This window comes from Symphalangus syndactylus, chromosome 4, assembly GCF_028878055.3.
Source record: "Symphalangus syndactylus isolate Jambi chromosome 4, NHGRI_mSymSyn1-v2.1_pri, whole genome shotgun sequence".
NCBI lineage: Eukaryota > Metazoa > Chordata > Mammalia > Primates > Hylobatidae > Symphalangus > Symphalangus syndactylus.
Window position 1 is genome coordinate 68135330 of NC_072426.2, and position 26050 is coordinate 68161379.

Below are 26050 nucleotides of genomic sequence, written 5' to 3' on the forward strand. Positions count from 1 at the left end.
ACACACACACACACACACACACACACACAAAAGAATGTAAATAAAAGGTGTCAAAGGTGGCTTTTCTAGAGATCATGCCTGAGTTGAGACTTAAAAAGTGAGGTTAGCCAGACTAAAATTGGGGCAGGAAAGGGTAACAACATGCAAGGCAGCAACAAGAGAAGGAAAGAAGCCTCAAATAGCGTATGTATTTGTCTAAAATACAAGCACCCGAGAGGAGAGCATCACTAGCAGTTGAGTAATCCCAGAGAAAAGGGCAGAAATGGGAAAGGGCTAAAGATAGAGAGTTAGGCACAAGTCAGATGATGAAAGCCTTATATGTAATCTTTTTTTTTTTTTTTTTTTTTTTTTTTTTTTTTTTTTTTTTTTTTTTTTTTTTGAGACAGAGTCTCGCTGTCGCCCAGGCTGGAGTGCAGTGGCGTGATCTTGGCTCACTGCAGGCCCCGCCCCCTGGGGTTCACGCCATTCTCCTGCCTCAGCCTCCCGAGTAGCTGGGACTACAGGCGCCTGCCACCACGCCCGGCTAATTTTTTGTATTTTTAGTAGAGACGGGGTTTCACTGTGTTAGCTAGGATGGTCTCGATCTCCTGACCTCGTGATCCGCCCGCCTCAGCCTCCCAAAGTGCTGGGATTACAGGCGTGAGCCACCGCACCCGGCCTATATGTAATCTTAAGATGTTTGAACATTTATGTTTTCAAGAGGGACTCCAGGTCCTATTTGCATTGGAGACAGATCACCCTAAATACTGTGGGGAGGATGAATTTCAGGGGCATATGAATAAATAAAGGGAGATGAATTAGAAGACAATATTGCAAAACAAGGATAATGCAGGCCTAAACTGAGGGAATGTTTCCAAAAATATTTAGGATATAGAATATCAGTACCCAATATAGAGTGAATTTTTATTAAATGAATAAATGTATATATCTGAGTCCCTGGAGAGCTTGACTCTATTCATTACTTTATAAAAGGTATTAAATGAGAAGTGAAACAATCTACAGGCACTGTTTGTTTACTTCATACTTTTTCTGTTTCATGTCTTTCTGTGTTGAGGGATTTCATTTAGGTATTTTGTTTTAAAAGTCCTGCTTCTTGGATCTACCAAGCTCATGAAGAAATAAGAGCAAACAAGCATATATATGTACAGGTAAGTAACTTTGGATTTATAGCTTGCAGTCACTACTCTAGGGGATAACTGATCATCTTCCGTAAAATACAACATTAATTCTACAAGTAAGCGGGAAAAAGAAAACAAAACTATTGGGATAAAAAAAATTATATGATGTATTACTGTAGACCAGATCATATGATTAAGGGCACCGAGTTAAACTGGTACATAAAGTAAAACACATTAGATGCAGTTAATCAATAGACTGGGTGTCCTAAAATAATTACTAATAAAATTGAATTTCATATATCTTTTTTAAATGATAGAGCACTCCTTATAACAAATATTCCTAGTGAACAACTATTCATTAAAACAAGGTGATAGACTATGTGTACACAGCTGGGGATACACTATACAGCAAATTCTCAATGAGTCCCACTAATACTGGGGCAGTCCATTCTATAATATCTAAAGCCATAAAATTATAAGAAATAATATTTGATTTGGATGGTGCTTTTTTGTTACATTACATGTAGTTATAACTAATACTTGTGAATTCAGAGCTGTAAAAATAAAGCACAAAAACCACATTGTGCTTGAGTAGGCAATCTTTAGATCTCTACCTAGTTTTCCATCCAGTCCCAAAACTCTAAATATAATCCTGGTACTGACTCTCAAGTTTATGCTCTATACTAACCTAAACAAAATTACTCTCTCTCCTAATTCTCTTTGTGATTCATAGATTGTTTTGGTTAGAGGAAGACTACAAATGCCCTGCTAAAAGGTATTTTGTTTGGTTGTAGGTTACATAAGGAGGGTAAACACAAAGTACTTTCGCTAAAAATGATTCTTTTTCTTTTTTTTTTTTTTGAGACGGAGTCTTGCTCTGTCGCCCAGGTTGGAAGGCAATTGTGTGATCTTGGCGCACTGCAACCTCCACCTCCTGGGTTCAAGTGATTCTCCTGCCTCAGCCTCCTGAACAGCTGGGATTACAGGTGCCTGCCACCACGCTCAGCTAATTTTCGTATTTTCAGTAGAGATGGGGTTTCACCATGTGGGCCAGGCTGGTCTTGAACTCCTGACCTCAGATGATCCACCTGCCTTGGCCTCCCAAAGTGCTGGAATTACAGGTGTGACCCAGCCAAAAATATTTTTTTTTAAAGTTATAACTAGGCCGGGCAAGGTGACGCATGCCTGTAATTCCCACAATTTGGGAGGCTGAGATGGGTGGATTACCTGAGGTCAGGAGTTCAAGACCAGCCTGACCAACATGGTGAAACCCTGTCTCTAATAAAAATACAAAATTAGCCAGGCATGATGGTGCATGCCTGTAATCCCAGCTACTTGGGAGGCTGAGGAAGGAGAATTGCTTGAACCTGGGAGGCAGAGGTTGTAGTGAGCTGAGATCATGCCATTGCACTCCAGCTTGGGCAACAAGAGCAAAATTCTATCTCAAAAAATAAAATAAAAAATAAAAGTCATAACTATGATATTACGAAGTCAAGCAAAGGTACTCTAGGATTGAATTCTTTGTGCTTCTGTGTTACTGTCTTTGCTTTTTGTTTTCTGGTAGCTGTGATTCATACAGGTCATGGAGAGTATTTTTCTCTAATAGAAACTCAGCTCCAGTAGTAATCTTTTCTTTAGCTATTTGTCCCAGTTCTGTGGATGCTGACTGATTTTTGGTCACTGACTGTGATAAAGATAGATATTTATCATTGATTTTCAAATTCCTAGGTCTTTGGCAAGTCTTATTACTGAGGGTCAAACTAGTAGAGTCCCAATCTGAAAACTCTGAAAATAAAATTTTCACTTATTAGAATGCAAATAACATAAATTTGACTAACTTTCTTCATAGAAGCAGTCCCATGTCAACCTCTATCCTACAAACACACTACTGCTCCATGGTGAATTGTATTTTACATGTCCTTTACTTGCCATTTGCTCACAGAAGTTTAACTGACTGTCATCTCTCGGATTTTTTTCTGTTTTTATTTTTTAGTATTACTTATTTACTTTGATTCACTCAGCAATGTCTGTTACCTATTTTGTTTTCCATAAGACATTTGTTTATTAATAATTAAGATTCTTCAGGGATATGATTTTTTTATGAACAAACTTTATGTCTAACCATTTTAGGTTTAAATACGGATGACAGTATTGTGTGTGTGTGTGTGTGTGTTTGTGTGTGTGTGTGTGTTCTAAAGACAAAAACATTTAATAAATGAACTTTAACACAAAAACTTAATACAATGAAATGCTGTTTCCTCAATGCACCAGTATGTTCAGAATTTACTTTTTAAGCCTTGGGTAAACATCAGAAATTTATAGACAAAATGATGGCCTTGGCCAGGCGCGGTGGCTCACGCTTGTAATCTCAGCACTTTGGGAGGCCAAGGCGGGTGGATCACGAGGTCAAGAGATAGAGATCATCCTGGTCAACGTGATGAAACCCCATCTCTACTAAAAATACAAAATTTAGCTGGGCGTGTTGGTGTGCGCCTGTAGTCCTAGCTACTCGGGAGGCTGAGGCAGAAGAATCGCTTGAACCCGGGAGGCAGAGGTTGCAGTGAGCCGAGATCGTGCCACTGCACTCCAGTCTGGTAACAGAGTGGGACTCTGTCTCAAAAAAAAGAAAAAAGAAAGAAAAAATGATGGCCTTAAGTGACCTAATTGTTCCTACCTGAAAATAAATCTAGGTCCACACTTGATCCAGAGAGTACACAGTGCCATGAAACAAGAAATGAATATATAACAAAAATATTTTCCTTTTTTCTTTATAAACAAAATTGTTGGATTTAAGCTTTTTAAGACAAGCAAAAGAAGAAGTAAAAACCATAGAAGTGAAACTTTAAAGGCCATTTCACCATCAAGGGACCATTTATCATCTGACATCTACAAACCATACATACGGTTTAAAACTGTGGTTCTAAATTTTCATCTAAGTATCCCTAGAATCCAATATCCATTCAAGGGTACAAGAGGTCGCATAATGCATAATATATTTGACATTTTCACCCTCATTGTCTGAGAAGTGTACAGTAGACTTTTTCGAAGCTAGGATGTATCATAACATCATAGGCTAATGGTTCATGGGTCATAGCTCTAAAGTCTATTCAAATGCATGGCTGTACATGCATGTATTTTCCATTTTTCAGTTGTAATTTCTAATATAGTACATATCAACAGCTACAAACCACTTAAACAAAAATCACTTTTCTCCTCATTGGTAAGCATGATTTTCATTTCAAAAATGAAATCCCCAATGATTTTTTTTTTTCAGACCAGTCTCACTCTGTCGCCAGGCTGGAGTCCAGTGGCGCCATCTCGGCTCACTGCAACCTCCGACTCCCTGGTTCAAGCAATTTTCCTGCCTCAGCCTCCTGAGTAGCTGGGATTACAGGCATGTGCCACCACACCCAGCTAATTTTTGTATTTTTTAGTAGAGACGGGGTTTCACCATCTTGGCCAGGATGGTCTCGATCTCCTGACCTCATGATCTGCCCACCTCGGCCTCCCAAAGTGCAAGGATTATAGGTGTGAGGCACCGCGCCCAGCCCACATGATTTTCATGTTTTTTTTTTTTTTTTTTTGGAGACGTCGTCTCGCTCTGTCACCCACGCTGGAGTGCAGTGGTGCAATCTCGGCTCACTGCAAACTCCGCCTTCCGGGTTCATGTCATTCTCCTGCCTCAGCCTCCCAAGTAGCTGGGACTATGGGAGCCCGCCACCACGCCTGGCTAATTTTTTGTATTTTTGGTAAAGATGGGGTTTCACCATGTTAGCCAGGATGGTCTCAATCTCCTGATCTCGTGATCCACCTGCTTCAGCCTCCCACAGTGCTGGGATAACAGGTGTGAGCCACCACGTCCGGCCTGTTTCTTATGTTTATTTAATTATTGTTTATCCGAATGAAGACAGTTTAATTAAATGTACAGTAATAAAATGGAATACTATAAAGAACTTAAACCAGAGCTACTTGTGTCAAAAGGGTAGATCTGAAAAATATAATGCTGGGAAAACAAAAGAAGGTTGAAGAATGATATGTACAATGTACAACCATTTATATAAAATTTTAGGACATGAAAACAAATTCTATGTATTATTTATAGACATACATATACAGTAAATGTTTTAAAAGAGCATGGGAATGGGAATGATAGCTAATTCAGCATGTTGGTTACCTCTATGCAATAATTTTTAACAGTATAAAAGGACCCTAAAGCCAAAAAGTTTCAGAATTGTTGTTTTATTTTTTTTTTTTTTTTTTTTTTTTTTTTTTTGAGACGGAGTCTCGCTCTGTCGCCCAGGCTGGAGTGCAGTGGCGCGATCTCGGCTCACTGCAAGCTCCACCTCCCGGGTTCACGCCATTCTCCTGCCTCAGCCTCTCCGAGTAGCTGGGACTACAGGCGCCCGCCACCACGCCCGGCTAATTTTTTTTGTATTTTTAGTAGAGATGGGGTTTCACCGTGGTCTCGATCTCCTGACCTCGTGATCCGCCCGCCTCGGCCTCCCAAAGTGCTGGGATTACAAGCGTGAGCCACCGCGCCCGGCCCAGAATTGTTGTTTTAAAAGACTATGTCTACCAAATGGTAATTAAAAATAATTACTGTCTGGGCATGGTGGCTCATCCCTGTAATTCTAGCACTTTGGGAGGCTAAGTCAGGCGGATCACCTGAGATCAGGAGTTTGAGACCAGCCTGGCCACCACGGTGAAACCCCGTCTCTAAAAAAATACAGTTAGCCAGGCATGGGGTGTGTGCCCAGGGAGCTTGAGGCAGAAGAACTGCTGGAACCCAGGAGGCAGAGGCTGCAGTGAGCCGAGATCATGCCACTGCACTCTAGCCTGGGCGACAGAGTGAGACTCTGTATCAAAAAAAAAAAAAAAAAAAAAAAAAAAAAAAAAAACCCGGGCACAGTGGCTCATGCCTGTAATCCCAGAACTTTGGGAGGCCGAGGCGGGCGGATCACCTGAGGTCAGGAGTTTGAGACCAGTCTGGCCAACATGGTGAAACCCCGTCTCTACTAAAAATACAAAAATTTGCCAGGCGTGGTGATGCACACCTGTAATCCCAGCTATTTTTCAGGAGGCTGAGGCAGGAGAATCACTTGAACCTGGGAGGCAGAGGTTGCAGTGAGCCGAGATCACGCCACTGCATTCCAGTCTGGGTGACAGAGCAAGACTCGGTCTCAATTTAAAAAATGTTCCTTCCTTCCTTCCTTCCTTCCCTCCCTCCCTCCCTCCCTCCCTCCTTCCTTCCTCCCTCTGTGGCCCACGCTGCAATCTACTCGGCTCCCTGCTGCCCGCACCGCGGACTCCCTGGGACTGCCGGCGCGCGCCACCGCTGCCTGCTTTTTCTCCTTTGGCTGCAGGCACGCGTTCGCCATCTTGGCCACGCTGGTCGCCAGCTCCTGACGCCGAGTGCTCTGCCCACCTCAGCCTCCCGAGGTACTGGGACTGCAGACGGAGTCTCGCTCACCCGGTGCTCGGTGTTACCCGGGCTGGAGTGCGGTGGCGTGGTCTGGCCTCGCGGCAGCCTCCGCCTCCCAGCCGCCTGCCTTGGCCTACCAGGGTGCTGGGATTGCAGCCCCTGCCCGGCTGCCGCCCCGTCTGGGAAGTGAGGAGCGCCTCTGCCCGGCCACCCATCGTCTGGGAGGTGAGGAGCGCCTCTGCCCGGCCACCCATCGTCTGGGAGGTGAGGAGCGCCTCTGCCCGCCAGCCCATCGTCTGGGAGGTGAGGAGCGCCTCTGCCCGACCACCCATCGTCTGGGAAGTGAGGAGCGCCTCTGCCCGGCCACCCATCGTCTGGGAAGTGAGGAGCGCCTCTGCCCGGCAGCCCCGTCTCGGAAGTGAGGAGCGCCTCTGCCCGGCCACCCACCGTCTGGGAAGTGAGGAGCGCCTCTGCCCGGCCACCCACCATCTGGGAAGTGAGGAGCGCCTCTGCCCGGCCATCCACCGTCTGGGAAGTGAGGAGCACCTCTGCCCGGCCACCCACCGTCTGGGAAGTGAGGAGCGCCTCTGCCCGGCCACCCATCGTCTGGGAAGTGAGGAGCGCCTCTGCCCGGCCGCCCTGTCCAGGAGGAAGTGAGGAGTGCCTCTGCCCGGCCGCCCCGTCCAGGAGGAAGTGAGGAGCGCCTCTGCCCGGCCGCCCCGTCCGGGAGGAAGTGAGGAGCGCCTCTGCCCGGCCGCCCCGTCCGGGAGGAAGTGAGGAGCGCCTCTGCCCGGCCACCCATCGTCTGGGAAGTGAGGAGCGCCTCTGCCCGGCCACCCATCGTCTGGGAGGTGAGGAGCGCCTCTGCCCGCCAGCCCATCGTCTGGGAGGTGAGGAGCGCCTCTGCCCGGCCACCCATCGTCTGGGAAGTGAGGAGCGCCTCTGCCCAGCCACCCCGTCTGGGAAGTGAGGAGCGCCTCTGCCCGGCCACGCATCGTCTGGGAAGTGAGGAGCGCCTCTGCCCGGCCACCCATCGTCTGGGAAGTGAGGAGCGCCTCTGCCCGGCCACCCATCGTCTGGGAGGTGAGGAGCGCCTCTGCCCGGCCACCCATCGTCTGGGAGGTGAGGAGCGCCTCTGCCCGGCCGCCTCGTCCGGGATGAAGTGAGGAGCGCCTCTGCCCGGCCGCCCCGTCCGGGAGGAAGTGAGGAGCACCTCTGCCCGGCCGCCCCGTCCGGGAGGAAGTGAGGAGCGCCTCTGCCCGGCCGCCCCGTCCGGGAGGAAGTGAGGAGCGCCTCTGCCCGGCCACCCATCGTCTGGGAGGTGAGGAGCGCCTCTGCCCGGCCACCCATCGTCTGGGAGGTGAGGAGAGCCTCTGCCCGGCCGCCCCGTCTGGGAAGTGAGGAGCACCTCTGCCCGGCCGCCCCGTCTGGGAAGTGAGGAGCGCCTCTGCCCGGCCACCCACCGTCTGGGAAGTGAGGAGCGCCTCTGCCCGACCACCCACCGTCTGGGAAGTGAGGAGCGCCTCTGCCCAACCACCCATCGTCTGGGAAGTGAGGAGCGCCTCTGCCCGGCCACCTATCGTCTGGGAAGAAGTGAGGAGCGTCTCTGCCTGGCCGCCCTGTCTGGGAGGTCTACCACGGAGGCCAGAAGCAATGTGGGGGCTGGACGTGGTGGCTCACGCCTGTGGCCCCGGCACTCTGGGGGGCGAGGCGGGTTGATCACTTCGGGCTAGGAGTTCGAGACCAGTCTGGCCAACTTGGCGAAACATGAAAAATACAACAGACAAACCAACCAACCAACTCAGTGACAACAAAACAGGTTTACCCTGGAGTCATACTCTAATTTTTTCTATTTTCCTCCCTTTCTGATCCTTTATCCCACTTTCTTTTTCTTCCTCTTCCTTCTCCCTCTTCTTTGTCAAATAGAGGATTGAGTTATTATCACTGATCCATATAAAGTCCCTCTCTCATTTATTTTAACTCCCACCCCCCATTTCTATTCCCCGACTTCCCATGTGCAACCTTCCTAATATGTTTGATACGCATCTTTTTGTTTGTATGTATTTTTAGAAAATGTTTATTGTTTTTGTGTGCAAAAAATTAATAAAAAAAAAAGTTCAAGAGAAAAAAAAATGTTTTTAAAAATCCTTCCAGCAAATTTGGGGAAAAAAAGAATTAGGAATAAGAAAACTGTGAGCATTTCAAATATTTCAAAAATTTTAACATACTTCCTTCCAGAGTTAAATATGTATTGCAACATTTACCTGCTTTGGATGTCTGTACATCCTTCATTCCTCCTGCTTTATTTGGAACAGAATCTTTCATTTCAATGGTAGGCTGAATGGGTTTTGAAACAAAATGATTAATAAATAATGTATACTTTATACAATATGCACTTAGTAATTCAAGATGAAAATATAAAACTTATTACCTTCAAGTGAAGATATCTCTCAGGAGACTCTAAAAAGCAAAAGGGACATATAATCAATTATACGTAAATATGACAAAGTCAATCATAAATTCATGCAGTGTTAGTATGACCTGAATCATCATGCTTGGTTTGAAAATGATTATGTTAATTGTTGGGATGTTTTTTATTTTGGTTAGGACAGCAACATGACAGAAGTATACTGGAGAAAAAAACAGGAATATAGGTTTAATAAAACATGCAGTTATGATTTGAATCTAAGATTATGCTCCAAGTGACTACAACTAAAATAGAAAAGTGCACATATACCAATGTGAGCATGCTGGTCGATGTGAAGAAAAGTAATCTTTAATTAGAGGGGCAAATCATGACCCTGAGAGGAGAAATGTCAAGGCTGATGGTAAAATGCGACAGCATATATTTAATGCAACACATCAGAATCATTTATACCATTATACTACAAGTATTTATCATGTTCTTCAACTTATCCTGTAATTTAGGAAGCACACAGTTGTGATGCCATTTTACTTGGATATATAACTCATTTCTCATCAGAGACAGTGTTCTGAATTGATCAGCTTGGATATACACTTGTAGAATAACAGTTAACAAAAATACTCATTTTTTTTCCATACCCATGTGGGCTACTGGCATGCCTACATTTCTTGTATCCTCTAGTTTAGCCATCTTAAAGTTTCTTGATCCACTCATGCAAGAAGGTATATAAAACACATCTAAGAAATAATACATAATAAGCTTTCAATATTGAAATATTTATCAAAAGGAAAAAGTTTAATTGTCACAGAATTAGATATTAATAACATTTTATACTTCAAAATTAGTGCAGTTTTTTAAATCAATGCAGTGTTTATTGAAAATAACAATTTTAGTATTCAAGGAATTATTAACTGTAATTTTTTCATTTCTAAAATATCATGTTAGCCTCTAAGGGATTTTATGAAAAAAGCTATCATTATCAAAAAGCAACTTTCTTTAAGAAAAAAGCCAATGCTTCTATATTCAAATTAAACTCATTTGATTAATATCAATGCAACATTTTTTTTTTTTTTTTTGATACAGAGTCTCGCTCTGTCACCCGGACTGTAGTGCAGTGGCAAAATCACGGCTCATTGCTCCCTGCAGCCTCAACCTCCCAGGCTCAAGCAATCCTCCTCCTTAGCCTCCCGAATAGCTGAACTACAGGCCCATGCACCACCATGCCTAATTTTTGTATGTTTTTGTAGAGATGCAGTCTTGCCGTGTTGCCCAGGCTGGTCTCAAACTCCTGGGCCCCAGCAACCCACCCACCTTGGCCTCCCAAAGTGCTGAGTGACAGGCGAAACACCACGATCAGTCCAAAGTAACATATATCTTTGATGTCTGATAGTTATAGAAAGGAGATATGAATCACTGTAGTTTACCCCAATTCTAGCATGCCCTCCTGCTTGCAATAATCTCTGGAGCAGAAATGATCTAATCATCTGTTTGAGTGTAAATACACTGAATCCATCTGAAATGAGTTCTCTCAAGTTTCCTCATCGTTAACTCCAAGATGACTTAGCTAACTATTTTCTTTCCTCTCTTTCCCCACTCACAATCTCTCTTCTTTTGCAAAAGTAATCTCTAGATCTGTGGTCTTGATTCTTCCCATTCTATATTCTTTTTATGGAACATTCTCAGCACTTCTTTCCTCTTCATTTAACAATAGTTATCTTATATCTACAATTTCTATTTCTCCATCTCTTTGTTCCTTCTCTGGCTAGAAACATGCTCAGAAATAAAAGAAAAATAATGCTTTATCCTGATCCTGTTATGCCTTGAATTGTTGTCTAATGACTCTTCTTTCAGATTTCTTAAAAAGGAAGTCTATACCCTTGTTACTCAGAGTGTGGTCCAAGGACCAGAAGCATCAGCATTATGTGGGAACTTATTAGAAATGCAGAACCCCAGGCCTGCTCAATCAAAATGTGCATTTTAAACAAGATCCCCAGCTGATTTATTAAATTTTAAGAAGCTCTGGTCCATACTTAGTTTGCTTCTACATTCTTTTATGTTAGATTACTCTTTTGGAATCTGGCGTCAAGTTCCTCCCTACTATGTCCCCCAAACTGAAATTGTATTACAGGTCATAAAGTTGCTAGTGGGTTTTTATCAGAGTATGGCTTCCTTGATCTCTCCATAACCAACCCTACTCTCTTCTTTCCAATTCTCTTCTTCTGGCCTTTGAGATACTATCCTATGAAGTAACCTTTTCTTTTTTTTTTTTTTTTTTTTGAGACAGAATCTTGCTCTGTTGCCCAGGCTGGAGTGCAGTGGCGCAATCTCGGCTCACTGCAACTTCCGTCTCCTGGGTTCAAGTGATTCTCCTACCTGAGCCTCCCAAGTAGCTACGATTACAGGCATATGCCACCGTGCCTGGCTAATGTTTGTATTTTTAGTAGAGACAGGGTTTCACCATGTCGGCCAGGCTGGTGTCGAACTCCTGACCTTAGGTGATCTACCTTCCGAAGTGCTGGGATTACAGGTGTGAGCCACCATGCCCAGCCTGATGTAACATTTTCTATGACATTAAATTATAGATATGTATGGCTGACCACATATGCCTGTGTTCATCTATGGCAGATGAAACGTGCCATAGATGGTCCAGTACCTCCATCCTTGCCTTCCCAACAGTGAGGAGGATAGGAAGAGTGGGTAAATTTTGCTCTACTTCTCCGACAAGTTTTGGTACTGGAAGCTCATTTTAAACTCTTCCTACCTTTCTAATACCCTGCTTTTCCATTTTCTAAAGAATTATTTTATTTTATTTTTTAATTTTTATTTTTTTGAGATGAAGTCTTGCTCTGTTGCCCAGGCTGGAGTGCAGTGACGTGATCTCAGCTCACTGCCACCTCCACCTCCCAGGTTCAAACAAATCTCTTGTCTCAGCCTCCCAAGTAGCTGGAATTACAGGTGCGTGCCACCACACCCAGCTAATTTTTGTATTTCTAGTAGAGACAGGGTTTCACCATGTTGGTCAGGCTGGTCTCGAACTCCTGACCTCAAGTGATCTGCCTGCTTCGGCCTCTGAAAGTGCTGGGATTATAGGCGTGAGCCACCGCGCCTGGCCCTAGAATTATTTTATTTTACCACTCTCCATTACATACACTTGCTTCTTTGTCCTTCATTCACTCCCTGTACTCTCTGCCTTCTTCATTCTCACGTCCTCTTTTACTGCTCTCTTCTTCCTTTTTCTGGCTCCCTCAGGTCTTAATGTATTTTGAAATGGATCTAATAATTCAGTTCCTTTAGTGGCACTAGCAATTTAATCTGTTGCTGACACCTAAGATATACAACTTATCACAATTTTACCTCTCTTTATTCTTACTATGCATTTAATAGGTGATTTTCTTCGGCTATTAGAATATATCAACAGTCATGTTTTTAAATAAACACTCTGTCCAATGGCTTTTTTAAAATAAAATATAGCTCTTACCTTCTGCTTGTTCATTTCCTATATTTTTTTCTTTTCGATCTGCAGCCCCAGCTAAAGGATCAACATACTTCTGTGGAAAAGTCTCAGAGATACTCTGTTAAGATTAATATCAATAATGAGTTTCAATTTTACAAAAAGAATGAATTGCTAAAGATTTTCTAATCACTTTCAAATATAATATAAATTTCCTATTTTAAAAGCAATTAGGCTTAAAAATAAGATAAGCATGTATTGAAAACCAAAACATTTCAATAAAGAACCTCATATATGCTCACTAGATTAAGCTTATCTTTTCATCTTCAGATGGCTATTGACTCTGCGAACCAAACACGGAAGGCCCAAGGACACATATTAACAGATAAAATATTAACTTATGTGCACAGTCCAACAGGGAACTAATATCGAAAGACCTAACTCTACTTTGTATTCCCCACAAAAAATAAGAGGGGAGCTTCTCTGAACCTATTCCGGTTTGGGGGCTGCCTGATTAAGAGGAAAAAAAAGGTGTATTTTAAAAAATAGAATACACTTGCTATAGTACAGCATTAAACATTTAAAATATTTCTAATTATAGAAATATTTAGTGTTAAGATATGTGGCATGATAAAAAAAACTCTGGAGTATGTCCTGTTAAGTACAAATAGAACACTGCAGAAGCTGCTTCATTTACATAAACAATGGCTTAGAAAAATCTAAATACTTTTTGATACAACTTTTTTTTTTTTTTTTTTTTTTTTTTTGAGACGGAGTCTCACTCTGTCGCCCAGGCTGGAGTGCAGTGGCGCAATCTCGGCTCACTGCAAGCTCCGCCTCCCGGGTTCACGCCATTCTCCTGCCTCAGCCTGAGTAGCTGGGACTACAGGCGCCCGCCACTATGCCCGGCTAATTTTTTGTATTTTTAGTAGAGACGGGGTTTCACCGTGGTCTCAATCTCCTGACCTAGTGATCCGCCCACCTCGGCCTCCCAAAGTGCTGGGATTACAGGCGTGAGCCACCGCGCCCGGCCTGATACAACTTTTACTGATAGGAAAATGGTTGACTAAAATGAGAAAGCAGTAAGAAAAACTTTGCTTTATGTTATGTCTAAATAAAAGCAAGGAAATATAAGATACAGAATACAAACTCTCCCAATTAAGAAATAATTTCAAAGAAGTATAGCAAGCCTTCATAAAAATAGAAGAATAAGAACATTTATGTATTAAGCATGTGAAATGTGCCAGGCACTTATTTGCACATTTTCTTTTCTATGCACTATAATAATAAAAATGATGATGATGATGGTTACCCCGCTTCCTGCTTCTTGGTCACTCTAAGATGTTAAGAGCAAAATGATGAACAGATTTGATGATTGTGCCCTCTGCCCAGAATGCCCTCCTTCTAGCCCTTCAGATGGCTGTTCCTTCTCTTCCTTTAGTTGGCAATCTAAGGTCACACTCAGAAAGATCTTCTCTGACTATAGAATTTCACTCCCTCTCTGATCCCCATTCTAACTACAAACTCCCTCAATTTTCTCTAACCTAATACTCTCTGTTTTCTTCATATGAAGCACTTATAGTGACTTATAAGTGTTTGTGGTTTACTTGTTTTTCAGTTCCTACTACTAGAGCATAAGCCCTCACCTTGTATATGCAGTGTCTAACAGCCTAGCACATGGTTGGTACTCAATAAAAAGAAATTTATTCAAGCTCAAACATTTAAAATCTCATTGGGAAGGTCTCAAGTGTCAACTCACTATATTCCTATAGGATATCTCCAGTAACTGTCTACTGAAACTTATACCCCAAATTAGAAATCCACATTCCTGTTCCAACTTTCCCATTCTTTTCTTGACACTACTGCCTTCACGTTTACAAAAAGTACCCTGAATATTTATTAAGTCACTGGAAATGATTTTGAAAATCATTTCTACTTATTACAATACCACTCAACCAAATTGTTGTTATTCTCCATATTCTTCTTTCTCCTGAAATGTTCCCTGCAGATCTATACAAATATATATTAATACTTTAAAGTCCCAGGCATTATCTTTTCAAGTTCTAAGTTGTCAAAAAAAAAAAACAAAAGACATTCCGAACTGTTTCTTTCCATTTCCAAATCTCGTTAGGACTTTTAGTCATCCATGCATAACACAGAATCATACACTTGGCCAAAGGCTAACCTGAAATAATTCTTTCTTTTTTTTTTTTTTGAGACAGAGTCTTGCTCTGTTGCCAGGATGCAGTGGCGTGATCTCAGCTCACTACAACCTCCGCCTCCCGGGTTCAAGCAATTCCCCTGCCTCAGCCTCCCCAGTGGTGACTACAGGCACACACCACCACACCCGACTAATTTTTTGTATTTTTTTTTTTTTTTTTTTTTTGAGAAGGAGTCTCGCTCTTTCACCCAGGCTGGAGTGCAGTGGCGCGATCTCGGCTCACTACAGGTTCCGCCTCCCGGGGTTCACACCATTCTCCTGCCTCAGCCTCCGGCGTAGCTGGGACTACAGGCGCCCACCGCGTCGCCCGGCTAATTTTTTGTATTTTTAGTAGAGACCGGGTTTCACCGTGTTAGCCAGGATGGTCTCAATCTCCTGACCTCGTGATCCGCCAGCCTCGGCCTCCCAAAGTGCTGGGATTATAGGCATGAGCCACCGCGCCCGGCCTTAATTTTTTGTATTTTTGTAGAGACGGGGTTTCACCATGTTGGCCAGGATGGTCTCCATCTCCTGACCTCGTGATCTGCCCGCCTCGGCCTCCCAAAGTGCTGGGATTACTGGTGTGAGCCACCTTGCCGGGCCGACCTGAAATAATTCTTTAGTTTTTAGATAAACTTAACTTCAGAACCCATACTGATTCCATGTGACTTCTAAGCCTTTTTTTTTTTTTTTGCACTATCCTACACTGGATTCTTAAATGAATCTTGCAAATTAGCAGAAATATACTATGCAGCAGTAATATACTCAGCACATACTTTATTATGAACTGAAAAATATAAGAAAGTAGTTCCTTATGGACGTATGCAGAGGTAAAAAAGTCAAGTCAAAACATCTCTTTATGTTTTAACATCACTCAATGCTTATATTTTAAAATAATAGTAACAACCATAGAAAATACCTCAGAATCCCAAGGTGATTCTATATCTTCCTCTTGTCCTAATCCTAATGCAGACATCATATCTATCAAATGTGATACACAGATATATTCATGAGAACATTTACTATTGTAAATTTTAAATACATAAATCTACAAAAATAAAAATAAAAAAATTACATATACAAGTCTATCTCTATTCATGAATATTTCAATAAAATAAAAATAATAGCAAAAAAAGAATTTCACAAGGTTGATGCAGTCTCAGGAAAAAATTGGTAACATGAAGAAAGACAGCAAAAGAAAAATATTTTTAAAATGAATATAATATTTGGGTCTGCATATGTTAATTGGTTGTCTTAGAATAGAATTTTTTTTTTTTTGAGACAGTCTCGCTGTGACGCCCAGGCTAGAGTGCAGTGGCACAATCTCAGCCCACTGCAACTTCTTTCTCCTGGGTTCAAGCAATTCTCTGCCTCAGCCTCCCGAGTACCTGGGATTATAGGCATGCACCACCACACCCAGCTAATGTTTGTATTTTTAGTAGAGATGGGGTTTCATCATTTTGGCTAGGCTGGTTTCGAACTCCTGACCTCAGGTGATCCACCTGCCTCAGCCTCCCAAAGTGCTAGGATTACAGGTGTGAGCCACATCTGGCCCCCAGAATAGAATTTAAGGATAGAAAAATATTCAGAGATATCCACTAACTTACCACTTCTATTATTGTTGTGTACTTCATCAACATAAGTCAAATTATCATTATTTGTTTGCTCTAGTGGAGCACTTTCAATAATATCAATACCATTTTCTTTTTTTCCAATGGCTGGCTTTGTTGGTTCTTCCTATTAAAAAAAAAAAAAAACTTCAGAAAACACTGTATTTATTCACTTACCCATTCAATCAGACACTGTATTAGTCCGTTCTTGCACTACCATAAAGAAATACCTGGTCATCCAAGATGGGGACATAGTTTTTTTTTTTTAAAGAAACACCTGACTGGGTAATTTATGAAGAAAAGAAGTTTCACTGGCTCATGGTTCTGCAGGCTGTATAGGAGGCATAGCAGCTTCTGCTTCTGGGGAGGCCTCAGGAAGCTTATAATCATGGCAGAAGGCAAAGAGGGGGCAGGTGTCTCACATGGCAGAGCCAGGGCAAGAGAGCAAGATGGGGAGGTGTTGCACACTTTTAAAGAAGCAGATCCCATGAGAACTCACTTGCTATCTCAAGGACAGGACCAATGCGGACGGTGCTAAACCATTCACTAGAAATCTGCCCCTATGATCCAATCAACTCCCACCAGGTCCCACCTCCAACACTGGGGATTACATTTCAATATGAGATTTGGGGCAGGACACACATCCAAACTATACCAGTCAGTAAGACAATAAGCACTTATGCATCTATCACATCATAGGCACTATCCTGGGAAAAACTAAAAATATAAACAGAAGACAGATTCTGTCCTATAGTCATTAAGTGTGGGTAGAGAGAAATAAAAAAAAGTAAGAACAGAAAAGTATAATTCATTAGTTCTACAACTGAAGTGAATAAAGGACAGTGAGGGCACAAAAGAGAACAGTCAGTTCCCCCTGGGAAGCTCAGGAAATGATGCAAAGAGAGGGCCATACTATGAGGTAGACCCAGTGTAGTGATATGGTTTGGCTCTGTGTCCCCACCCAAATCTCAGCTCGAACTGTAATCCTCATGTGTCAAGGGAGAGACCAGAGGAGATAACTGGATCATGGAGTGGTTTCCCCTATGCTGTTCTCGTGATAGTGAGTGAGTTCTCATGAGATCTGATGGTTTTACAAGGGTTTGGTAGTTCCTCCTGCATTAATTCACTCTCCTACGGCCTTGTGAAGAAGTTGCCTGCTTCCCTTTTGCCTTCCACCATGATTGTTTCCTGAGGCCTCCCCAGCCATGCGGAAGTGTGAGTCAATTAAACCTCTTTCTGTTATACACTACCCAGTCTGGGGTATTTCTTTTTAGCAGTGTGACATACATGCAGAGTGGGAATGTAAAAGGTTTCTAGACAGGGCACCATAAACAAAAGGATGAGGCATGAAACAACACGACAAATGAGGGTACCAAAGTAATGTAAAACTGGAACACAGTCAGAGGGAATAGGATGAAGAGAAAAAACAGGAAAATCAGCCCAAACCACCAAAGACCTGTGTTATGCTAGAATGTGAACTTTCCCTTTCATGTACTGGGGATCCAGTCAGTAAGCAGGTGAGTTAGAGCATCACAAATACATTTCAGAAAGGTCACTCTGGCGGCAATGTAAAAACAGATAAACATGGGGGTGGGAGGAGTGGTCAGGACAAAAATAGAAAAGATTATTCCAAAATTACAGGTCAGAAAGTGAACTGTCACATTTTCTTTGGGCATCCTAAAAAAAAAAAAAAAAGTGAATTGCAATAATAAGATACGAGAAATGAGGCCGGGCACGGCACAGTGGCTCACACCTGTAATCCCAGCACTTTTGGAGGCTGAGAAGTGGGCGGATCATGAGGTCAGGAGTTCGAGACCAGCCTGGCCAATATGGTGAAACCCTGTCTCTACTAAAAACACAAAAATTAGCTGGGCGTGGTTGTCCATGCCTGTAATCCCAGCTACTAGGGAGACTGATGCAGGAGAATTGCTTAAACCCAGGAGGCAGAGCTTGCGGTGAGCAGAGGTCACACCATTGCACTCTAGCCTGGGCAACAGAGTGAGACGTCGTCTCAAAAAAAAAAAAAAGATATGAGAAATGATAAGCAGGTAGAAAATAAAGAACTTGGTGAGTGACTGGATTCGTAACTTGAGGGAAAACTGGAGTGCAAGATTTCTCCTGCTTCAATGTTTCAGTGCTACTTCCTAGGTGTTATTTACTAGGATGGGGAAACCAGAGGACAGAGTAAATTACAAAGAGTCAGGAAAGGGTCAGGAACAATGTCTTCAGTTTGGGACATATTAATATAAAACTTGAGGCACCCAGGGAACTTAAGTTTTTGGTGGTTTTTTTTTTCAGAGACAAGGTTTCACCGTGTTGCCCAGGCTGGTCACCAACCCCTGAGCTCAAGTGATCCTCCAGCCTTTGCCTTCCCAAGCGCTGGAATTACAGGCGTGAGCCACTGGACCCAGCCTACCCAGGGGATTTAGAAGACAGATTTGGATAAATACATTTAGAGTAGAAGTAGATGACCTCAGGAAAAGCATATGGTCTTAAGTAGATAAATATTTGTAAAATACACTAAACTGGTAGAATTAAATAATATGAACCTACATAGAACTCTGAAATTTTGAAAATGAAAAGACAAAGAGGGAAAAAAACATGGGATTTAAGGTTTCAATTACATATTTCAACATTTGAGGATGGTTGCAGTGGGCCCTACCTGCAATCTTAGCACTTTCGGAGGTCAAGGTGGGAGGATCACTTAAGCCCAGTGGTTCAAAACCAGCCTGGATAATACAGCAAGACCCCATCTCTACAAAAAATAAATAAATAGCTAGGCATGGTGGTGTATGCCCATGGTCCCAGCTACTTGGGAGGCTGAAGCCAGACCCAGAAGATTTAAGCTTCAGTGAGCCTTGATCATGCCACTGCACTCCAGCCTGGGTAACAGAGACTCTGTATTTAGAAAAAAAAAAAAAAAAAAAAAAAGGCCAGGCACAGTGGCTCACGCCTGTAACCTCAGCACTCTGGGAGGCTGAGGTGGGCGGATCACTTGAGGCCACGTGTTCAAGACCAGCCAACATAGCAAAACCCCATCTCTACTAAAAATATAAAAATTAGCCATGTGTGGTGGTACACACTTGTAGTCCCAGCTACTCAGAATGCTGAGGCACAAGAACTACTTGAATCCAGGAAGCAGAGGTTGCAGTGAGCTGAGATCCTGCCACTGCACTCCAGCCTAGGTGACAGGGCAAGACTCCGTCTCAAAAAACAAAAGAAAAGAAAGCTATGATTATCCAAGTTGAAGATTTAAAAGTCTTCAAATATATCTATGATTATCAAGCAAGACCAGTATTCACATAGAGAAAAGAACTAAAAAATCAAGTCAACAGAATTCTGAGTTTTAGCGATGAATGAATTTATGAGCAAGGTAACAACTATGAATACTAAAGTTAACAGAGCTTCCTGATGAGAATATAAAATGTCCTCATTGCTGGAGGTACTTTTAAAAGTAAAAAATCATCTTCCAGAGATTTTTTTTTTTTGAGATGGAGTCTCGCCCTGTCACCCAGAATGGAGTGCAATGGCGCGATCTTGGCTCACTGCAACCTCCACCTCCTGGGTTCAAGCAATTCTCTTGACTCAGCCTTCTGAGTAGCTGGGATTATAGGCACGCGCCACCACGCCTGGCTAATTTTTTGTATCTTTAGTAGAGACAGGGTTTCACCATGTTGGCCAGGCTGGTCTCGAGCTCCTGACCTCATAATCTGCCCGCCTTGGCCTCCCAAAGTGCTGGGAGTGCAGGTGTGAGCCACCACGCCTAGCCCAGAGATAATTTTGTAAACTCCCTTGGCAATCTTTCCTTCCTTATGATTCTATAATAGGTAGTTTATTTTAGAAAACAATAATAAATTTTGATCGCTTTCATTTGGTGTATACATATGTGTCCATTACACACAGATATTAATTATTAGCACAAGATAAATCAGAATATCTGCAGAAATAAACAATTGCTACATTCATTTCTTTTGTTTTTTTTGAGACAGAGTCTGGCTTTGTCGCCCAGGCTAGAGCGCAGTGGCGTGATCTCGGCTCACTGCAAGCTCTGCCTCCCAGGTTCACGCCATTCTCCTGCCTCAGCCTCCCGAGTAGCTGGGACTACAGCCGCCACCAAGCCCAGCTAATTTTTTTTTTTTTTAAGTAGGGACGGGGTTTCACCATGTTGGCCAGGATGGTCTCGATCTCCTGACCTCGTGATCCGCCCGCCTCGGCCTCCCAAAGTGCTGGGATTACGGGCGTGAGCCACCGCTCCCGGCCGGGACTACATTCATTTCTCTAAGAACGCTTATACTAAAATTAATTTTCCCTAATTTTTTTCCCAAGATGACAGATGGGAGGCACTGTGACCAAGCCTCTCCCACTTGGAAAGACAAAATAGCGTGTAGGGATTCACGCTGCAAACTTTTTTCCAAGAAGCAACACAGGACCTTAACAGAAAAACTTAAAGAAACCAGAGACCCTGTGAAAGAACAGGCGGGCAGCAGTGTACACGACGAACCAGGTAGAAAATCGTGAGCCTCCAGAGTGTGAACGGGAGAAATGGTCCCTGGAACACACCTCCATTGGGAAGCCCGGCAGTCCAGGCCACGGGGAAGCCCTAACTCCCCCCGCGCTGGAGCTGACTGAGTGAGCAGTGGGGAGCACACAAGAAGAAGCGGCATCCCCATATACATTGCATGCATTCCCTGACTCCAGCAGGGACAGAGGGAAGCCATTCCTGATCCTACCTCACAGGCGTCCTCCCAGAAGTCAGCCAGCTGACTCAGGCTGCCATTACAGGTGGAGAGAAGCTCCCAAATGAGAGCTGCCGTATCATCTTGAGTGGGGATGACTCCATTGGCCAGAACCACAGGGTGAACAAGAAGTGTGCCCAGGCTGCAGGAACTGGATGCCCCTTGTTCCACAGGCAGATCAAGAGGGGCGTGGCTTGAAAGTGCGGTTTCTGTCCCTCAGGAAGGCTTATGGCCTGGGACAATTTTGAGTTCCAAGCACAAGCTGACTGGAACCCAGCTAGCTGCTGCTAGCAGAACCCTATAGGTGTGAGACCTGCCTTGCCAAGCCCGTGTGAGTGAGACATACTGTCGCCTCATATCCCCAGCTCCTTCTGTGGATTCTTTTGTGCAGCAGAGGCAGCTGAGCTTCTTTCTCCCTGGAACATTACTCTAGCAGCCAGGGAACTGCCCTCTGATCCCCAATGGGGCCGCTTCTTGCCCCATCTGGGGAGCCAGCATGTGGGGAGCCAGAGTGTGGACTGGCCTCACATAGTCCCCACCCAGCTTTGCACCTCCACCTGCCATGGTAGCATAACACAATGGACAGGAACTTTTGGGAGATCCATGGCCCCAACCATTGTCTGAGACTCCAGAGTATTTCCCTTGGGTAACCTAAGGCAAACAAATCCCACCACTACCACCACAACTGGCGCTCTTTTGCAAGCGCCACCTCCTGGCAAAACTCAACCAGCACAGCCCATCACTACATCTGCAAGCACAATGACACAGCACCAAGGAAGTAGGAAACTTCTGTGCATCCTCAGTTATCACCACTGCTTGCATCATTCTGGCTAACCAGGAGGTCCTGTGTCTGTCTATGTGCCCAGCACATTAATACTACAGCTGGCATTTGAAAAAACACACAAAGGCTATTTGTAATGAAGGAAATCTCACAGAGTCTACATCATTCCCCTTCCTACCCTATCAGAGCAGGTGCTGGTACCCGCTGCTGGGAGACTCGAGGACAGGTCATCTCACTGGATCCCTTGCAGACATTCCCCAGCACCACCCTGGAGTATGGCAGCCCACTGGGTGGCTAGACCCAGAAGAGCAGCAGGATTCACAGCAGCCAGGTTCTCAGGGGCTGCTACTCCCAGGGGAAGGAATGCACCACATTGAGAGGGCACCCCGTGGGAAAAAAACAAACCAGACTGCAGGCCTTCCGCTTGTGGGAAGTTTCCTTCAGCAGAGGGACAAGTGCAGTGCTGGGCTCAGTGGAGAAAATCTAGGGCTTTCCCTTAACAGGTAGCCCTGGGGCATGTGAAGGGTCTTGGAGAAGAGAACTTCTCCCTCTTGCCCACCACTGCGGACACAGCTGGGGCTTTTCCCATGAGAGCATGATGTGGGTGCATCTGTAGACAGCCTTCCTGAAGCACTTCAGGGTGACCGCATCCCACAAGACTGTCTCCACGTTCACGCTTCCATGAGGACCGCAATCCCTCTCTATGTGGAACATCAGTATTCTTGCAGATTAAAAAAGGTGCCTGTCTGATCTGATTAGCTGGAACACCAAGTCAGTAGTGTGACTGGGAGGCAGACTGCTTTCCTGTGGCTCCCTCCCTTCCCCCTGAAAACACTTTACTGCATATCACTGAGAGCTCCCCCTGCCACGTTTGTCAAGGCCAAACTTAGGGTACTGCATTTATCCACCTGCTTTAGCTGCAACCAGTTTTTACCCATGGGTGCCTTCAGTCTGAGGCCTGAAATGTTCAATCCAGTAAATAAAATACTGGGGAAAAAAATGTTTTAGGAAACAGAGTAGGCATCTGAATTTTTAAGTGCACAACACTGGAGAATGAGATAAGATTCGTGAGACTTCTGCCATTCCAGTCCTACAGGAAACAGTAAACCTGCTCACAGACCCAGTACATCGCTATTACTACCAACATCTGAGAAAATCATCACACAAAGATTCTCTGTAACGAAGGAACTCACTACTACACGGTCTTCACTACTGAAATCACCCAGAGCTGAAGCTAGGTGACAATAAACTATAGACATTAAAGTCACATCCTCAAGGGGGGAAAAATAAATAAAAAAAAAAAAACCCAGTCAAATCAAAAATAAATTCAAAAATAATTAGAAGAAACAGTCCACCCAAATTAGAAGGAACCAGAAAAATAATTCTGGTAATATGAAAAAACAGCATTCTATAATCCCCCTAAAAGATCACACTAACTCTCCAGCAATGGATACAAAACAAGATGAAATCTTTGAAATACCAGATAAAGAATTCAAAAGGTTGATTATTAAGTTACTCAAGAATATACAAGAGCAAGGTATAAACCAACATAAAGAAATTTTTAAAAACAATTCAGGATCTTAATGAAAAATTTTCTAAAGAGAAAGATATTTTAAAGAAAAACCAATCAGAACTTCTGGAAATGAAAGACACATTTAGGGAACTACAAAATGTAGTGGGGGGCCGGGCATGGTGGCTCACGCCTGCAATCCCAGCACTTTGGGAGGCCAAGGTGGATGGATCGCTTGAGGTCAGGAGTTTGAGACAACCCTGGCCAACATGGTGAAACCCTGTCTCTACTAAAAATACAAAAATTAGCTGGGCATGGTAGCGTATACCTGTAATCCTAGCTACTAGGGAGGCTGAAGCAGGAGAAGTGCTTGAACCCAGGGGGTGGAGGTTGCAGTGAGCTGAGATCACACTACTCCAGCCTGGGCGACAGAGAGAGACTCTGTCTCGAAGGGGGAAAAGAAAAAAGTAGTGGGAAGTTTTAACAGTAGCCTATGCCAAATAGAAGTAAGAACTTTAGAGTTTGAAGACAAGGCTTTCAAATTAATCCAATCAGACAAAAATAAAAAGAATTAAATAAAATAAATAAATAAGATTAAATAAAAAGAATTTTAAAAAATAACCTGTAAAGGAAAACCTATCAGACTAACAGCAGACTTCTCAGCAGAAACCTTAACAAGCCAGGAGGGACTGGAGTCCTATCTATAGTCTCCTTAAATAGGAAAAAAATCATCAGCCAAGAATTTTGTATCAAGCAAAACTAAGTTTCATAAATGAAGGAAAAATAAAGTCTTTCTTGAACAAGCAAATGCTGAGGGAATCTTTGAATACTAGACCAGCCCTATAAGAAATATTTATAAAAGTGCTCAATGTTGAAATAAAAGGTTGATACACAACAGAATAGAAACTCCTGAAAGCATACAATTCACAAGGTTTATAAAAGAATAACGGAGGAAACAAAGTCACTAGGTAACAATCAACACAATGACTGGAACAGCACCTCAGATCTCAATATTACCATTGAAGTAAACGGTCTAATGCTCCACTTAAAAGATGCAGGTTGGCAGAATGGATTTTTAAAAATCACAAACCAAATTCTCTGCTGTTTTCAGGAGACACACCTATCATGTAAGGATTCCTATACTCTCAAGATAAAGGAGTGGAAAAAGATATTTCAGACAAAGAGAAACCAAAAGTGAGCACGAGTAGCTATTCCTATATCAGATAAAACAGAGTTTAAAGCAACAACAGTAAAAGTAGATAAAAATGGTCACTATATAACGATAAAAGGATCGATTCAACAAGAAGATCTAAAAATCCTAAATATATCAGCACCTATCTTCAGAGCTCCCAGATTAATAAAACAATTAATACTAGACCTAAGAAAACCTAAGAAAAGAGATAGCCACACAACAATAGTACAGGACTTCAACACTCCACTGACAGCACTAGACAGGTCATCAAGGTAGAAAGCCAACAAAGAAACACTGCACTTAAATTGCACTCACGAACAAATGAATCTAACAGATATTTACCAAACATTCTACCTGAGAACTGCAGAATATACATTCTTTTAATAAGCATATGGAACATTCTCCAAGATAGACCATATGATAGGCCACAAAACAAGTCTTAATAAATTTTAAAAAACTGAAATCATATGAAGTATCTTCTCAGCCCACAGCAGAATACATAGAAATCAATTCCAAAATGAACCCTCAAAATTATACAAACATATGGTAATTTCCATTTAACTTAATGATCTGCTCCTGATTTCGGAGTTAATAATAAAGAAGGAAATTTTAAAATGTTTTGAAATAAGTAACAGTGCTACAAATTATCAAAACCTCTTATAGCAAATCAGTACTAACATCACACCTCAGGAAATTAGAGAAACAAGGACAAACCAAACCCAAAGCTAGCAGAAGAAATGAAATAACAAAGATCAGAGCAGAGCTAAATGTATTTATAACCAAAAACACAATACAAAAGATCAATGAAACAAAAAGTTTGTTTTTTGTTTGTTTGGTTTTTTTTTTTTTTTCAGATGGAATTTCACTCTTGTCACCCAGGCTGGAGTGCAGTGGTGTGATCTTGGCTCACTGCAACCTCTACCTCCTTGGTTCAAGTGATTCTCCTGCCTCAGCCTCCGAAGTAGCTGGGATTACAGGCATCCACCACCATGCCTGGCTAATTTTTCTGTATTTTTAGTAGAGACGGAGTTTCACCATGTTGGCCAGGCTGGTCTTGAACTCCTGACCTCAGGTGATCTGCCCGTCTAGGCCTCCCAAAGTGCTGGGATTACAGGTGATTACAGGTGGGATTACAGGTGGCCTCCCAAAGTGCTGGGATTACACCGTGCCAGGCGGTTTTTTTTTTTTTAAATACACAGTTGATAGACCACTAGTTACATTAACTAAGAAAAGGGAGAAGATTCAAATAAGCTCAAGTAGGAATGAATGTGGAGACAGTATAACTGATACCACCGAAATACAAAAGATCGCTCAAGACTACTATAAACACCTCTATGCACACAAACTAGAAAATCTAGAGGAAATTGAAAAATTCCTGGAAACACATAACTCCTCTAGCTTGAATCAGGAAGAAATAGAAATCCTGAACAGACCAGTAATAAGCAGTGAGATTGAATCAGTAATTTTAAAACTGCCAACAAGAAAAAAGCCCAGGGCCACATGGATTGACAGCTAAATTCTACCAGACATTCAAAAAAGAACTGGTAACAATTCTACTGAAACTACTCCAAAAGGTTGAGAAGGGGGAAATCCTCCCTAACTCAT

General features: G+C 43.0%; 1 protein-coding gene across 15 annotated transcripts in view; it reads right to left on the reverse strand.

Annotated features, from left to right (window-relative positions):
- Window positions 1-26050, reverse strand: part of ANKRD26 (ankyrin repeat domain containing 26) — a 103960-nt gene that overhangs the window by 53731 nt on the left and 24179 nt on the right. For 10 of the 15 annotated variants that reach the window (XM_055274967.2, XM_055274966.2, XM_055274961.2 and 7 more), the window contains 6 exons: window positions 16224-16353; window positions 15536-15597; window positions 12444-12537; window positions 9604-9702; window positions 8972-9000; window positions 8805-8877 (listed from right to left, as the gene is read on the reverse strand). In XM_055274967.2, coding sequence (XP_055130942.1) covers window positions 8805-8877; window positions 8972-9000; window positions 9604-9702; window positions 12444-12537; window positions 15536-15597; window positions 16224-16353 — 487 coding nt within the window. The remainder of the gene's footprint in view (window positions 1-8804; window positions 8878-8971; window positions 9001-9603; window positions 9703-12443; window positions 12538-15535; window positions 15598-16223; window positions 16354-26050) is intronic. The other 5 variants (XM_063637248.1, XM_063637247.1, XM_063637242.1 and 2 more) reach the window with 1 other exon arrangement.